This window comes from Coccidioides posadasii, chromosome 2 (genome assembly GCF_018416015.2).
Source record: "Coccidioides posadasii str. Silveira chromosome 2, complete sequence".
Taxonomy (NCBI): Eukaryota; Fungi; Ascomycota; class Eurotiomycetes; order Onygenales; family Onygenaceae; genus Coccidioides; species Coccidioides posadasii.
In genome coordinates this window covers 4,120,404-4,135,030 of record NC_089408.1, presented here as the reverse complement: position 1 = coordinate 4,135,030, position 14,627 = coordinate 4,120,404, and the positions used below count along the sequence as shown (strand labels likewise).

Below are 14,627 nucleotides of genomic sequence, written 5' to 3'. Positions count from 1 at the left end.
CAGAATCCTGAATCCCTCAAATCGACGGTCTCCTTGGTCGTCTCCTGAGCCCGAGCTTGCATGAGGCCCAGCCTTCCAGTAATAATTTGACCTTCTCATTCATCGCCTTTGACTCGGTGCTGGGGGTTTATCAGGTCCGCAAAGATGGATGTGGCAGGCCTACGGGACCGCATTCAGGCGACTCTCGATGCCAACGGGGATATTCGACGACAGGCAGAATTAGACTTGAAATATGTGCGTTGATCGACATTTCCCTCAGAGAAACATGTTACGCTTGTTGTACCAAATCTGCTAACGTGTTTATTCTGCTTGATTCTCGTCTAGGCTGAGAGCCAACCTGGATTTCCGAATGCGCTGTGCGATATCCTTCAAGCCGAGCAGGACCAGGCTGTTCGACTATCCAGTATGACGAATAATCCCTCCATCCCATCCTTAAGCGCGATATCACTTGGATTCTGACTTGTTGTAGCCGTCGTCTACCTGAAGAACAGAGTGATTCGAGGATGGTCTCCCGAAGAAGATCATTCCCTCCACAAGCCGATCCCAGAGGAGGAGCGAGGGTCCCTGCGAAATAGATTACTCCCCATGCTCGCGTCCTCCCCGCCCCCCATTAGGTCGCAGTTGGTTCCTATGCTTTCGAAGATCTTGCAACACGATTTCCCAGAGAAATGGCCCAACTTTATGGATATCACGCTGCAGTTGCTCAATGGCAGCGATGTCAACTCGGTCTTCGCAGGTCTTCAGTGTCTGTTGGCCATCTGTCGAGTGTACAGCTACAAGGTAACCGAGGATGATAAAAAGGCCGAATTCGATGAGATCGTGGATCATTCCTTCCCTCAGCTCTTGAATATCGGTTCTCGACTCGTCAATGAAGAAAGTGAAGAAGCCGGAGAAATGCTTAGAACTGTGATGAAGGCCTACAAGCATGCTATCTATGTGAGGCTCCACGTTCCCGCGATGTTCCCATAACGGGTTCCGTGAAGACTGACTGCTCAACGCTCTTTCGTCTAATTAGATGGAGCTGCCTTCGCATTTAATGTCGAACCAAGCCACCGTTGACTGGTGCACTTTATTTTTAAGGATAATTGACAAAACGCCCCCTCCATGCTCGATGACCGGAGAACCCGCTGACCGAGAACTTACCCATTGGTGGAAATCCAAGAAGTGGGCATATGCGAACCTCAACCGTCTTTTTGTCCGGTATGTCAGGTTTTGGTCTTACATTCATCAGCATCATCATTTTAACATATCTTTTGCTCTACAGATATGGAAATCCATCGGCACTTGGAAAGTCTAGCAAACCGGATTATGCGCAGTACGCCAAGATGTTCATGACCGCTTTCGCGCCTGAGATCTTGAAGGGTTATCTCCAGCAAGTGGACAAATGGGTGTCAGGAGGGTTGTGGTTGAGCAGGCCAGCCTTGTATTACACTCTAGTCTTCCTCGAAGAGTGCGTCAAACCGAAGGCTGTGTGGGACCATTTGAAACCGCATATCGAGAACCTGGTCGCGCATCTTATCTTCCCGCTTCTCTGCCAGACGGACGAGGATATTGAGTTGTTCGATTCCGACCCAGCGGAGTACCTTCATCGTAAACTGAATTTATTCGAAGAAGTGTCCGCTCCAGATGCAGCTGCGACAAACTTCCTTATCGCCCTTACAAAGACACGGAAGAAGCAGACCTTTTCGATTCTTACCTTCGTCAACAGCGTTGTGAGCAAATACGAATCTGCGCCGGATGATCAAAAGCTGCCTCGCGAGAAGGAAGGTGCTTTACGCATGATTGGTTCTCTAGCCTCTGTCATCCTGGGCAAAAAGAGTCCCATCGCCGACCAGGTCGAATACTTCTTTGTTCGCCATGTCTTCCCAGAGTTCCGCAGCCCACATGGGTACCTTAGAGCTCGTGCCTGCGACACTCTAGAGAAGTTTGAACAGCTCGATTTCCAGGATCCAAACAATCTTATGACTATTTACAGAAGCATTTTGGATGCTTTGGCAGACAGTGCTCTGCCAGTTAGAGTTGAGGCAGCACTTGCATTGCAACCCTTAATCCGTCACAATGTCATCCGCACTTCTATGCAAACGAATATTCCGCAAATCATGCAGCAACTTCTTAAACTGGCTAATGAAGTCGATGTTGATGCTTTGGCAAACGTTATGGAAGACTTCGTTGAGGTTTTCTCAACCGAGTTGACGCCCTTCGCCGTTGCTTTGTGTGAACAGCTACGGGACACCTACATGCGCATCATTCGGGATCTCCTCGATCGAAAGAATTCTAAAGGCGAAGATGAAATGTATGGGGACTTCTTGGATGACAAGAGTATTACGGCATTGGGTGTTTTGCAGACCATTGGCACCCTGATCCTGACCCTCGAAAGCACCCCGGATGTGCTCTTGCATCTGGAAACCATCTTGATGCCAATCATTTCCATTACTCTCGAGAACAAACTCTATGGTACCCTCTACTCTCTTGACCTTGGACACATTTCAATGAGTTAACTAACATTTCACAGACTTGTATAATGAAGTGTTTGAGATCATCGATTCCTGCACTTATGCGGCGAAGTCTATCTCCCCAACTATGTGGCAAGCTTTTGTCTTGGTTCACAAGACATTCAAAACAGGAGCAGAGCTTTATCTTGAAGGTTTGCACCTTGTCTTTTACTTCATGATTCTAATTTTGTTGACTGACCTTTCGTTAAGATATGCTTCCGGCCCTGGACAATTACGTGACTTACGGATCTGCCATGTTAATACAAAACCCTGAATACCTTGCTGCCATTGTAAGCATGGTGGAAGACATCTTCCGCGACGACAAGACAGGCGGCGTAGACAGGATCTGTGCATGCAAGCTCGGTGAAGCGATCATGCTCAATTTGCGCGGCCATGTGAATCAATATATCCCAGTGTTCATCAGCTTAGCGATGCCAATCCTAGCCAACGATGGAGCTATGACCAAATCTTACCGTATTCACCTCATGGAGATGGTTATCAATGCCATCTACTACAATCCTATCCTGGCACTCCAGGTGCTGGAGAGCAACGGATGGACCAATAAGTTCTTCAGCAGTTGGTTTTCCAACATCGACAGCTTTAAGAGAGTGCATGACAAGAAACTATCTATCGTTGCCATCAGTGCTCTGTTGACGATGCGAGCCGAAGACGTTCCTGCGAGCGTGCAGCCAGGCTGGCCCCGGCTTCTTCAAGGGATTAGCAGGCTGTTCCAGACATTGCCTGCCGCCGTCAAATGTATGTCGTTCCCGCTATATCGTCTTCTGCTTCAGGTGTACTGACTATGTAACAGTGCGAGAGCAAGCCACAAAGGAATCTGACTTGCAGTTCGATGACACTGGCGATGACGATGATTTCGACAACGACTGGAGTGGAGAGGTGGAGTGGACAGACCAGGACGAGACAGACGGCGCTGACGGCGACTTTGGAGACGAAGGCTCAGCCTATATTGAGTTCTTGAACCGAGAGGTGAGTTTGATTCTGCCCCAAAAGAAAACAATACATCTTTAATGGTTGTTCCGATTGACCAACAATGCTAAGGCGGTAAAGCTTTCAACTATTCCGGATGACGACGAAGACGAGCTGGACGAAGAGAGTTTACTAGAATCCCCTCTCGACAAAGTGGAACCATACAGCGTGTTTAAAACTTCCCTTCTGAGTGAGTAACAATGCTACGTCACATTTAAGCTGCTCGCTGACCCGAGATGTTCAGATCTTCAACAGAGCCAACCTCACCTCTACGAGAATCTCACCAAGATTCTCAATGCCGAGGAGCAGCAGGTGATTCAAGGGGTAGTCGATGAAGCAGATGCGCACGCACTGGCAGCTGAAAATGCAAATGCTGAGCTTGCAAAATTAAACGGAGGGTCTTGACGAATCAAAAAAGTAATAATCTACAGTGATAGAATGGCCGAGCGAGTATGATGGGATATCTTGCAAAGACAATGTTCTCGTTTTGAGTTTGACACCCCATGTTTGTTACCCTTGTTACCCCCAAGGCGTGAGTTCTGTCAAAGTATTTGCGTTCTGTTTTATGTCACCCATTGGCTCCTCATGCAGTTCAAAGTTACACCAAAAATGAAACGGGTTATGACCGCAAGAAGGGTCTAAACTCCTTTCCCGATCATAATATGGACAATTTTCCTGTGCAAAATGTCCCTCGAGCGAGTTGAAGAAGTACAACACACATAGCTATTTACACTGAGAGCGAGCTCGAATTGTCTTCAGGGGAAACCTGCGTTGAGCCGCGACAGCCGGAAACTCAATTAATCCGTTTTCCGTTATCTGTCAGCGGACAGTTTGGCAGTGACGTCACAGTGATGCCATTCTCCATCAGGACGAGATCATTTGCCCATTGCGCTCTGCTTTTGGGCGCCATACACAGGGCACTCCAGCAGTCGACCCAGCTGGAACCCAGGAAACCTGGAATGCGGGAAAGCTTTCTCCATGGAAAGCACTATATAAGTAATTTTAAGTCTTGCAGGCGTACGGATAATCAGCGCATATTTTCGTCAAACATCCTTCTATAACATCAAGAAAAAGAATCATTTTCTGAGTACCATCCCAACTACAATAAACTAGAAGCCTCTCCTTTCAGAAACATCTTCTTCTACCCGAACTCAGACGATTCCCTTCCTTTGATACGTCCAAGAGTTTACCAACGCTTGCGAAACATATACAAACAACCACACAATGTTTGCAGGCCGTCAATCGCCGTCCCCTTCCCGGCAAACCGGGCGCCAGCAATCCGACCTCCCAGGTTGGACAGGCCAGGCGGAAAGCCACAATGGTCATGCCTCACTGTTCAATCCTTCTGCGCACACAGCGAACGCCAAACCAACCAAGGAAGAGATGGAGGACCAGAGCCGAAGGAAAGACAGTGCTTCGAGCGAGACAGATGGAGGAGTTGAACACTTAGAGAGCAATCCGGTGCATCCACTGGCGGAAATAGCGAAGGGGAAGATTCATTGATTTTTGCTTGAACTTTCAATATGTTACATTATGTTGCGGGATATAAGAGATAAGACAATGCACCTGCAGAGATGACGTGTTGGGGTATACGGAAAGTAGGCTGTCAAAGAAGCGATTCTAAACACATTAGCATCAAATTGATTCTTCATACTATTATTAATATCGTGAATAGTTTTAAGAGCAGTAAAGTGTAAACCCTTTTTTCACAAAAGCCGCTAACATTACAACCGGATATAAAAAGAGCCCGGGCCTGCTGATTACACTGTATCGAGAGGGACATATTCGAAGTTGGGGGAAAAAAAGAGGGGGGAGCCTAAAGGAATGATAAAAGTGCCCACAGTAACGCAAAGAAGTAGAAGAGTTAAACCTTTGTTTCAGTGGCCGGAGCGGCTTCACTCGCAGCAGGATCACCAGCAGGCGCCGTTGGTGGCTGCTCCTTTTGCTCTGGCCCCTCAGCACTCGGAGACCTTTCCCGTTTCAAATCCGCCAGACGTCTCGCTTCACTATGGATATCCCGGACTTGCTTATCACTATTGAGGTAGAAATCTCGAATCTTGCGACCGGTGGGCGTATCGAGAGCCTTCTCGAAGTAAGAGCTAAAACCTCTCCATCCCCGCTCTGCCTTCTCGCTAATCTTGTAGCTCTCATCGATCCCCTTCGCCTTGTCGGTGGCATGATATTTCCTGTCAAAGTTGGCCAAGGCGGTCTGGAAGCGGTTCGAGAAGCCATGCTTTTTATCGATCTCGATGGCCTTTTGGATAGCGTTGTCACTGATGACGTAACCTTGCGCGAGATATTCGGCGAAGATTCTCGAACGAGGTTTGTCTTCCTGTTCTAGAGTTTGATTGTTCTCGTCTTTGGCTTGTGATGCGTCAGCGGCCTTGCCTCCCGCAATTTCGTCAATCGAACGTGCGGCGGTTACGTGGACAGATGAAGGGCCGAGCTGCGTCTGGTCGAGAAGGAGAGCTGTTTTTGCCGCGCTGTGAAGGAAGTATTAGCGAAATCGTCTGTTAATTGACATTGACATTGATCATAGAGTATATGTCGGCAAATAGTAGCTAAGGATAGTGGGTGCTCTTACGTCTCCTTCTCAAAGGTCACAGTCGCAGACTGCGGGGCATCCTTTTCACCGGATGATGGAGTGAGGGAGAGCGAAGTGATCTTTCCACTGAAGAGGCCATTAGTGATGTTCACCCAAAAGTTAAATCTCCGGAGGCGTACTCCGTACGGAGTACAACATACCAAAAGCTAAAGAAATCTGTCACCTCCTTCTCGCTTGTGGAAGACGCAATATTGGATACATGAACCGTCGTAGACATGATGGACTGTAGAGGCTGGTGAAGCAACTTGGTTTTGAAAATCTCAACTTGCCAGCTTAAAAATTCCCTCTAGGCAACAATAACATGGATAGTGGAAAGTGAATATTTTCCCCCTCACAAAATCAAGATTCCCAGGTGTTATATACTCCAGGGGATTGCTCCGAGCAAGATGACGGGCGATTCGAACGGCGGGGTGAAAGCAACTGCGCCACAGGTGACGTAGTTGCTGAACCCACCAGCCACAGTATAGGCGGTCGTGTCTGATTGGTCGATTTGGCATAAAGACCCCGCTCTGGAGCGCATTTGTATCTCTTTGCGGTAAAGTCGCGGGAAGGGTACCTACGTCACAAAATAGGAATCGCTTGCGAGTTTCTCCCTCCAGCTTTGGGGAATAACGGCATTGCTGGGATCGTGAGGGATGGCAGATGCATCCATTCCTCTCTGCTATCATCTAGTAATTTCCCGCTGATACAAACTATCCGAGTATGGTATGCAGTTCAATTCAATGAACGGAGTAGCATTGGAAGGAATACATTCTATTACATTCCAGTGAATCTTGCCTTGGATCACAATTTCTCCATCTCAAGTTCTATCCAGCTGGAGTAAAAGGAAAAGCGACAGCATCCTAAACCCGAATACTAGAACCCCCATCAGAGTCGAAGAGCCGTCACCTTCACCTCATTGGTCATTGGAGATCGATGCCGCCCGTAAGCCAGCCGTAAGAGTCGAGGTCGCCTCTGAGATTCTGGTCCGTCCTCCCGCTTCTGATCGCCGATATTCTCGAATTGTAGCCTCGAGTTCCCTGACACGACGGCGAAGCATCTCATTTTCCCTTTTTGTAGCTTCCAACTCGGCCCGATGAGTGGAGACCTCTTCATACCGTGCTGCTGCATGGGTTGCTGAGAGAGATCCGCGACGAGAGCCCTCCCTCGGAGCTTGCGTCTGGCCAGAACTCCCCGGCGCAGGGAGGAAAGTCTGCGACAGCCTGTAGGAATGAGAGTGAGGATGGCTCGACGGCATAAAATGTTCGCCATGCTGCTGGAACGATGACGACAATGCTGGGGATGCGTGGCCCGATGGAGCACGGGATGCAATCGACGGTTCGCGACTGGCGTTTCCGCGATGATAGTCTAGGGATTGGCGTGATGGAGCACCGCCCTCTCGCGACGGGGTGATGCCGGACACGCTCCCGATCGGCAGAGACGTGGCACCCGCAAAACTACGTGAACTGAGAGTCGAGGACGATCGATTTCGCGATCTCGGGTTGTAAAGAATGGGGCCTTGCTGGTGATCCGCGAGATCATTAACATTAGTCGATGTTGAGGAGGCAGTCGAGGCAACAGACGCGGTTTGCTGACGCAAGAGACTCAATTCACGGGTAAGACGGTTGACCTATAAGCAATATTAGAAAGGAGCTCATATGTAGCCATTATCGAGGTCGTGTGTTCGCTCCGTACAACTGCCTCTTGCTCTTTCTCCATCTCCAAATGTAGATCAGCGACGGTCATCGGACGCGGGTGACGTAAGGGATCTATCATTGAACAAACGAGTCTGTCAGCCAGGGGAACTTGTTGTCTCTATTCGCCATGCATCCTTGTTGCACTGATTCTTCTGGGGGTCGCAGTACAATTTGGTGGTGTTCTGCCATCATCGCCGTCCTTCACATCGGTCGAGTTTGCGATAGGAGTAGGGCCCGACATGGCATGCTGGCTTTCCAGATCACCTATCCACAGGGCAAAGGCATTCAAAGTCAACAATCCCAATTTCATCTAAAGCCAAAGAGCCATGTGCCCTGGAATTTTGGGTTTTACCGTACCAGGGGGAGCGTTCCGCTCAGGAGGATTCATAGTTTCCGACCAACTCTCAACCGCACTAAATGGTATGTGCCACTGTGCTTGGGTCTGCTGTGGTTCAGTTAATCATGCTTTGACATTCATGGTTCAGGACAGTCTTCGCCTGGAAGATGTTGAAAGGCTTCTTTTTCTTTTTTTTCTTTCCTTATTCAAATTTTCCAGTTATGGCTGAAGATGCATAGATCGCCGTAGCAACAAGAGCGACTAAAAAAGAGTGTTCCTTTGACGCACTTCCGTCCATGATCAGATGTGTGGTGCCTAGTTAGTGGGCCAGCAGGCCTGCCAACTGCCAACTAACGAGTTGCCAACTGGGGGGTGCGTAGTGTAACCATGTCAATATCACATCATGGAGGAGATCTTACTCCAACTATCCAAATTAAACCAGGAGGAAATTCAACCACCAACTACAGCACCTTGTAAAGTTAAAATATACATTCTTGATAAATTTGATACAAGTCAAAAAAAGAAACTTTGAGTTAACTTGTATACTCTGTGGAACTGTATTTGAAATCGACCTTGAACAAGCTCTCCAGCTGCAAATAATCACCTTGAGAGGAGCGGGTTAAAAAAAAATTGAATTGCCAAAAGAGCAGCAAACGAAAAGGAGAAAACAATCACCGCATTTACTCCTGTACAAATTAACTGGAAACAGCCATGCCACAAAAGTTATCCTCAAAACATAGTCATCCGGATCCCCGCGTCCCAAAAAAAAAAACTCCACATCAGCGCTTCAAAAATCCCGGAGTGTATCACCTAGAGTACAGTACGAATCAAAAGGTGCAAGAAAGAAAGAGAAGGGGAAAAAAGGAACCACAAAAAATAAAGAAAAAGAAAAAGAACGCTTAATTCCCCGGGATCAGCAAACTTCGTCGTATTCTGAACTTCGAAAGGAGCATAAGGAGGGGAAAAAAATGGAGAAAATTGCAGGTTATATCAGCAGCACATATGCGTAGCCAGCCGCTTCAAAAGTCTCCTGTCATCAAGAGGCACGTTCATCACCTGTGTCTTGACTAGCTAGCTTGCGGTGCCTAGACTTGATTGCGGAAGCACCTCCGCTGAAGACATATGCACTTCTTTACCCAGAGTATCCTTTTGTTCAAGAGAAGGGGAAGAAGATAGTAGCGTAACTTGATCTGGTTCGTTTGGCGCAGAATTTTCGGAGGGCTCCTTTGCTGCTGGAGCTCCCTGTACTTGTTCGTTCGTGCTTCCAGGACGATTCATACTTTCACCAGAATCACCCGATGGAGTATCATCAATCATTGCGGCAAGGCTTCTGAATCCATGAATGGCGGCCAAACTGGAACTCGACCCGTTATGCGGCGTTCCAGAGCCTATTGATTCGCCGAATGCAGACTCAACAAGCGAGGAATTGGAAGAGGAGGCACTAGAGACGTGGCGAAGATGCATATTTTTGCTTGAGCCTTCCAGCATTGAGCTGAATTGCTCGCCCTTGAGGTCTTTTATGGTAATCTTTGGTGGTTCGGTCGAAGAGCCTGCTTCAGTCGATACACCTGGCCTTGGCTCCGAACGATCTACGCCTTTGCCTTTGTTCGCGGACATGTTGAGTTCAGAATTCGCTCCACCTGCTGTTTGAACAGCAGAATTGGCGGAAGAGGTACTCGATGTAAGATTGCTCGGATTCTGGCTATCAAGCCCAGCCTTCTTTGCACTCTTTTCGGCCTTCTTAGCCTCCTTCTCTCGACGCTTGGCTTCTTTTCTGGTCTCTTTCTCTTCCTTTTTACGTCGTTCTTCCTCAGCAGCCAAGCTCAGCCTGATGGCTTCCATCATCATCATCTCTTCTAGCTCATCGATCCGACTACGGCGAGAGCTAGCTCGAGGGGGAGCAAGATTAGTAGTGCTATCAACCGGAGAAGCGTTTTCGCGATCAGTGACAACCCGTCGCTCGGCAAGGTATGCCATTGCGTTTACATGCGGAGGTGCCGTCCTGCCACCTGGGCTATCTTGACCAGCGGTTCTTCTCAACATGCCGCGTCGCCTGGGCTCGCCTGGACCCCCGGGGTTATTCATCATATACGCAGCCGTATGGAGCGCGGTGGCAGCGGCGGATCTTCTGGCGGCCTGCGCTCTCGCTGCAGCAAGTTTCGTGGCCCAGTCTGGACGAACCCTGTCGGTAGTTATCACGCTGGGTGAATCGGCAGATATCGAGACAGCGCGCCGCCTGGTACCCGGGTTGGCACCCCCAGAGACCAACGACGACGCTGAGGACGCAGCCGAAGAATTAGCAAGCGCATGGACGCCAGGACTGGCTGCATACGCTAGCCCACGGCGGAACGGGGGTGGAGTATACATGACACCGAATTCGGGTTGGACGCAGAAAGGGCATGCCGCGGGTTCCGAAACGAGTTGTCCCTCCGGCTCGTCCGGACGGGTGGTTTCGGAATTGTTTGGATCATGATGCTCGGGAGGGTGGGGGTCTGGACGTTTTATCTGTACAAAACATTCCGAACATATTGGTTGATCGCAGCATCTCGTCTTGTTCAGATAAGGCGGGTAATAAAGGAAACAGATAGGGCATTCAGAAGCATCTTTGTACAAGTATGCCTCGATCGGCTGTCCGTTGACAAAAGGGTCCTTGGGAAGCTGAAGTTCGCGAGGGGCCATATCAGATGCGGGCGTTTTTGAAGATGTCGTCAGAGAGGCCAACGTTTTAGCACGGCCTCTAAGAAAGGAGTTAGTCGGACTCAGAGCTCCAGGTGACCGCGCGGGCGATATAGTACGATTAATCGACGAGGTATCCGAATTGTAAGACTGGGATCTCGACGTTATTGGGACCATTAAGGTATTGAGATTTCTTTCTGGTGGCTGCTTTTCCGCGGAAGACTTCGAGGGTATTTTATATTCCAGCTCGGGGGGCACTTCATCTGGCGCGGGGATTGGCATCCCTCTAGCAGCGGCCATCAACTGGTGCTCCGTCCATGACTCCGAGAAATCATTCAACCCTCTCCAAAAGGGGGCAAGGCGTCGTTCGATCTAATGCCAGTGTCAATAAAATATTCGCTCCATCACCAACCAAATATGTGATGGAATCCGTACCATTAACTGCCTTACTATCGCTTTATTGAAGTCCTCCGTGCCAACATACACCCCTTGTGTCACCAGATAGCCACCATCGACATGCTCTTCCTTCATGCTGCGCTGGCGCTCTTTAATTCTGGCTGCATTTTCCTTTTCTCGCTTCCTAGCTTCTCTCTCTTGTCTTGTTTCGCGACGATACTCCACTGGCTCTCTTTCAGCTCCGAGACCGAGCAGAGCAAAATCAGACCGGCCACCGCGGAGAGCGCGGGACGAGCTAGCATGTATACCATCTGAGGGCCTGTAATGATCGTATGCTGCCGTGGAAGCCGTTGATCCGCCTCGCGAATGCCGAGCGGAGTGTTCCTGCGAGGACCGGCTCTCCTTCGTCGCTGCGTTTCCCATACTGAATATGGGCGGTAATTAGGAACTCCAGCAGACCAGGGCCAAGAAGGATAGGGGGAGGGGAGACCCGACGACCTATGAAAAGAAGGAAAAGTGAGATCTCGTCTCTATGAATATTCGAGGCTTTCTATAAATAAAGAAAGGGGAAAGTCTGAGGAATTTTTGGTGGGAATGTGGACCGCCTGCAGTGCCCTCCTTCGTGTGGCGGGCCGCGGAACAGGTGCACGGACTACGAAGGTACCGTAACCCTTGGACGTACTCGACGTTTGTCAGGAAGCAGAACGGCCATATGAGCGAAGATATTGCGTGCAGGTTATGGTGGTGAAGGCATAGCAGTACAGTGGAGGAGTTGGTATGGCAGTGATGGCTCGAAAGGGCGGAAATGAGAGTCCAGAGGGTGTTGGGCGGATGAATCACTTTGAGTTTATGACATGCGTCGTGGACAGGGAGTCCAGATTCACATGGAAGCGGGTAGGACGACCTTATTATAAACGTTGAGAGCAAGTGATGGCAAATTGCACGTTAAAAGCAGCTCCGTAACAACAGTTCTCTTGTGGAAGATCATTGATCCACCAATATCGACATGGATGACGATAAGTTGTGTGCATTGAGAGCACAAAGGAGATTTGTAGGTTCAGGATCTGGACGGAACCCCAGACGCAGGCCTGGAGGAGGCTTGTGATGGACTGCTGGGGGAGGGGAGAAGGTGGTGAAGGAGATGGGCAGCCAGGCAGCGCCCTCCACAAGAGTTATCGAGTTTTCGCCTCCTTCACCGTCGAGCCGGCGACTGACAAGCGTTCGGCTGGGCCATTTCTCTTGCGTACCTGCTCGTTCTGGCGGTGGCGAGCACCGATTACCTCAGCTGGGGCTTGTTGACGCGGCGCCACATGATTCCATTGCTCCCATTGGATAGCTCCAATTATGTAATTTATTTCAAGGTTTCTCGCTTGTGATTGGCTACAGCGCCAAGGCCCGAGAAAAAGCGAAATTTCGCTGGGAAGAAGAAGATACAAGTTGCTGAATGCTGGTGGTGCTGCACGACGGCAGCTGGCGAGGACAGAGCGGGTGCGATGGCCTCCAGAGCACACGCAGAATCCTTGTGACAGCTGCAGAGCCCCTATCTTGCCCTCAGCCTCGATCCCCGATGTCGACTACCCCGGTGAAGCGACTCCACATCACGCCCCTGGACGCAGCTCTGCTCAATACCATCCTCCATCCGACGACCCGTTCCCTCGCAACAGACATCTCCTTCCACACCGTCCAGACGTTCCCTGAGAGTAATTATGGGTTCGTAACGCTGCCCACAGCCGAAGCGGAAAAGCTGGTTAAAAAGCTGAATGGCTCGATCCTGAAAGGCAGGAAGCTCCGGATCCAGGAGGCTAGGCTCAGAAGGGAGATACCGCTCGAGGAGCTCACTTCTCCCGAGGATCCTGGCCCAAAGGTAACTTGCAATACCGCTATGGCGAAAAAACGCAAAGCTGGTGATAACGCCATCGAAGGCTATGAATTGCCGTCAGAGCGTCGCGTAAAGCGAGGATGGACTGAGGCGCCCGATAAAGAGAAGAATCGATCACGGAAGGCCGACAGGAAAGAGCAGAAGAAAGACAGCAAGGGCAAGAAAGCTCAGAGATCTAAATATACAAATAACCCGGAATGTCTCTTTCAGACCGTGCCTCCCCCCAATAAAGCAGACCTTTCCAAAGCGGATAAAAAAAGAAAAAGAAAGCCATCCGACACCGCTGCTGTTGTGGTCCATGAGTTCGAAAAGTTGACTACCCATCCAAGCTTCTTAAGGACCGGCCAGGACTCGTCATCGAAGAGTCTGACAAACGAGTACGTTGACGGGAAAGGGTGGCTTGACCGAAGTGGGAGTGTGAAAGAAGCTAGCTCGCTGAAAACCAAGCCGGAGCCCACAAGTCGGATAAGGCCGCAAGAGAGAAATGTCTCAAAGATTTCGGTTCAAATCACCGAAAACTGGGCTCCAAGTTCTAGTGAGGACGAGACTTCATCGTGCGGATCGTCAAGCGAAGAAGAATCGCCTGGATACTCGTCCTCGTCCTCTAGCGATGAGGTCTTAAATAAAGAAACTACGAACGATTGCGTTGTTCATCCGTCGCCGTCTACTTCCAAGCGCAGTTCCAATGACAAATCACTTGCGGGAAATGGCGATATAACTTCGTCGACTACCTTGGCAATGGACGAAGCCTCCAGCGATTCTACTTCTGAATTATCTGACGAGGGCGACGTGGATCAAGGGAATGAAACGTTCAGGGATCGTCACGATTCCATTGACGGTGTTGATGATGAAACATCCTCGAGCAATTCCTCTAGCGAAGATGACACCGCCGTCTCTAGTTCAGCCTTGGATGGCGGGGACTCTCACTCCGATAAGGAGGAGGAGGAAAGCGAAAACGAACCCCCAGCCAAAGAGGTTCAACAGGCCGACACAACCCCAGAGTGCGTGCCTGCCCCCAAAGAAATCCACCCCTTGGAAGCTCTGTTCAAACGGCCAGCATCGGGGGCAGCAACCCCGCCCGGAAAGGCGCAACCCGCGGCTAGCACGGCGTTCAGCTTTTTTGGCAACGCCGAAGAAAATAGCGACATCGAAGACGAAGATGATTATACGACCAGTCTCCATGGGGCCGATGGCAACATTGTTGCTGAACCTCAGACACCCTTTACAAAAATGGATTTGCAGATCCGCGCTGTGCGTAGCGGTGCCCCTACTCCTGACACCGTTGCCGTCAGCAAAGTTAGGTTCTGGGAAGAAGATGAAGAGGAGGACAGTGCAGATGTCGACGCAGAAGGGAATGACAGGGGCGACGGAACTATGAAACCAACAACCATCTTATCTAAAGCCACCGAGCGAAAGGGCCCAGAGGCCGATGGAGAAAGTGAATTTTCGAAGTGGTTCTGGGAGAACAGAGGCGATAACAACCGTGCTTGGAAGAGGAGACGAAGAGAGGCGGGTAAAGAGAGAAGACAAAGGGAAAATAGGCGACGGGGAAGATAATAACCCGTACGGGTCCTTCGTT

General features: G+C 49.9%; 6 protein-coding genes across 7 annotated transcripts; 3 read left to right on the top strand and 3 right to left on the bottom strand.

Moving 5' to 3' along the window:
- The first annotated feature begins 6 nt into the window (after positions 1–6).
- On the top strand, positions 7–4,133 carry D8B26_003789 (uncharacterized protein). The gene is made up of 10 exons (XM_003071738.2): positions 7–234; positions 325–403; positions 470–936; positions 1,016–1,200; positions 1,265–2,454; positions 2,513–2,644; positions 2,703–3,248; positions 3,304–3,479; positions 3,552–3,669; positions 3,724–4,133. Exons 1-10 carry the CDS (start codon positions 145–147, stop codon positions 3,882–3,884), a joined length of 3,144 nt encoding a protein of 1,047 aa, XP_003071784.1. The 5' UTR covers positions 7–144; the 3' UTR covers positions 3,885–4,133.
- Positions 4,134–4,490: 357 nt separating this feature from the next.
- Positions 4,491–6,447, bottom strand: D8B26_003787 (uncharacterized protein). Its single transcript, XM_003071739.2, has 3 exons — positions 6,225–6,447; positions 6,064–6,150; positions 4,491–5,962 (listed from the first exon to the last, which is right to left on the bottom strand). The coding sequence occupies exons 1-3, from the start codon at positions 6,299–6,301 to the stop codon at positions 5,344–5,346; spliced, it is 783 nt and encodes a 260-aa protein (XP_003071785.1). The 5' UTR covers positions 6,302–6,447; the 3' UTR covers positions 4,491–5,343.
- Positions 4,704–4,982, top strand: D8B26_003788 (uncharacterized protein; the record flags this gene model as incomplete). The annotated part of the gene is made up of 1 exon (XM_066124266.1): positions 4,704–4,982. The coding sequence occupies one exon, from the start codon at positions 4,704–4,706 to the stop codon at positions 4,980–4,982; it is 279 nt and encodes a 92-aa protein (XP_065980345.1).
- A 274-nt stretch (positions 6,448–6,721) lies between the features above and the next one.
- D8B26_003786 (uncharacterized protein) lies at positions 6,722–8,299 on the bottom strand. Of its 2 annotated transcripts, XM_066124265.1 has the most exons (4): positions 8,118–8,299; positions 7,929–8,024; positions 7,759–7,832; positions 6,722–7,693 (listed from the first exon to the last, which is right to left on the bottom strand). In XM_066124265.1, the coding sequence occupies exons 1-4, from the start codon at positions 8,146–8,148 to the stop codon at positions 6,980–6,982; spliced, it is 915 nt and encodes a 304-aa protein (XP_065980344.1). In that variant the 5' UTR covers positions 8,149–8,299; the 3' UTR covers positions 6,722–6,979. The 2 variants fall into 2 exon arrangements, with proteins under 2 accessions (XP_065980344.1, XP_003071786.2); XM_003071740.2 differs by lacking the exon at positions 8,118–8,299 and having other exon boundaries at positions 7,929–8,092.
- Positions 8,300–8,624: 325 nt separating this feature from the next.
- SIP5 (SNF1-interacting protein) lies at positions 8,625–12,103 on the bottom strand. Its single transcript, XM_003071741.2, has 2 exons — positions 11,209–12,103; positions 8,625–11,145 (listed from the first exon to the last, which is right to left on the bottom strand). Exons 1-2 carry the CDS (start codon positions 11,590–11,592, stop codon positions 9,169–9,171), a joined length of 2,361 nt encoding a protein of 786 aa, XP_003071787.1. The 5' UTR covers positions 11,593–12,103; the 3' UTR covers positions 8,625–9,168.
- Positions 12,104–12,613: 510 nt separating this feature from the next.
- Positions 12,614–14,605, top strand: D8B26_003784 (uncharacterized protein; the record flags this gene model as incomplete). The annotated part of the gene is made up of 1 exon (XM_003071742.2): positions 12,614–14,605. The coding sequence occupies one exon, from the start codon at positions 12,614–12,616 to the stop codon at positions 14,603–14,605; it is 1,992 nt and encodes a 663-aa protein (XP_003071788.2).
- Between the last annotated feature and the right edge of the window lie 22 nt (positions 14,606–14,627).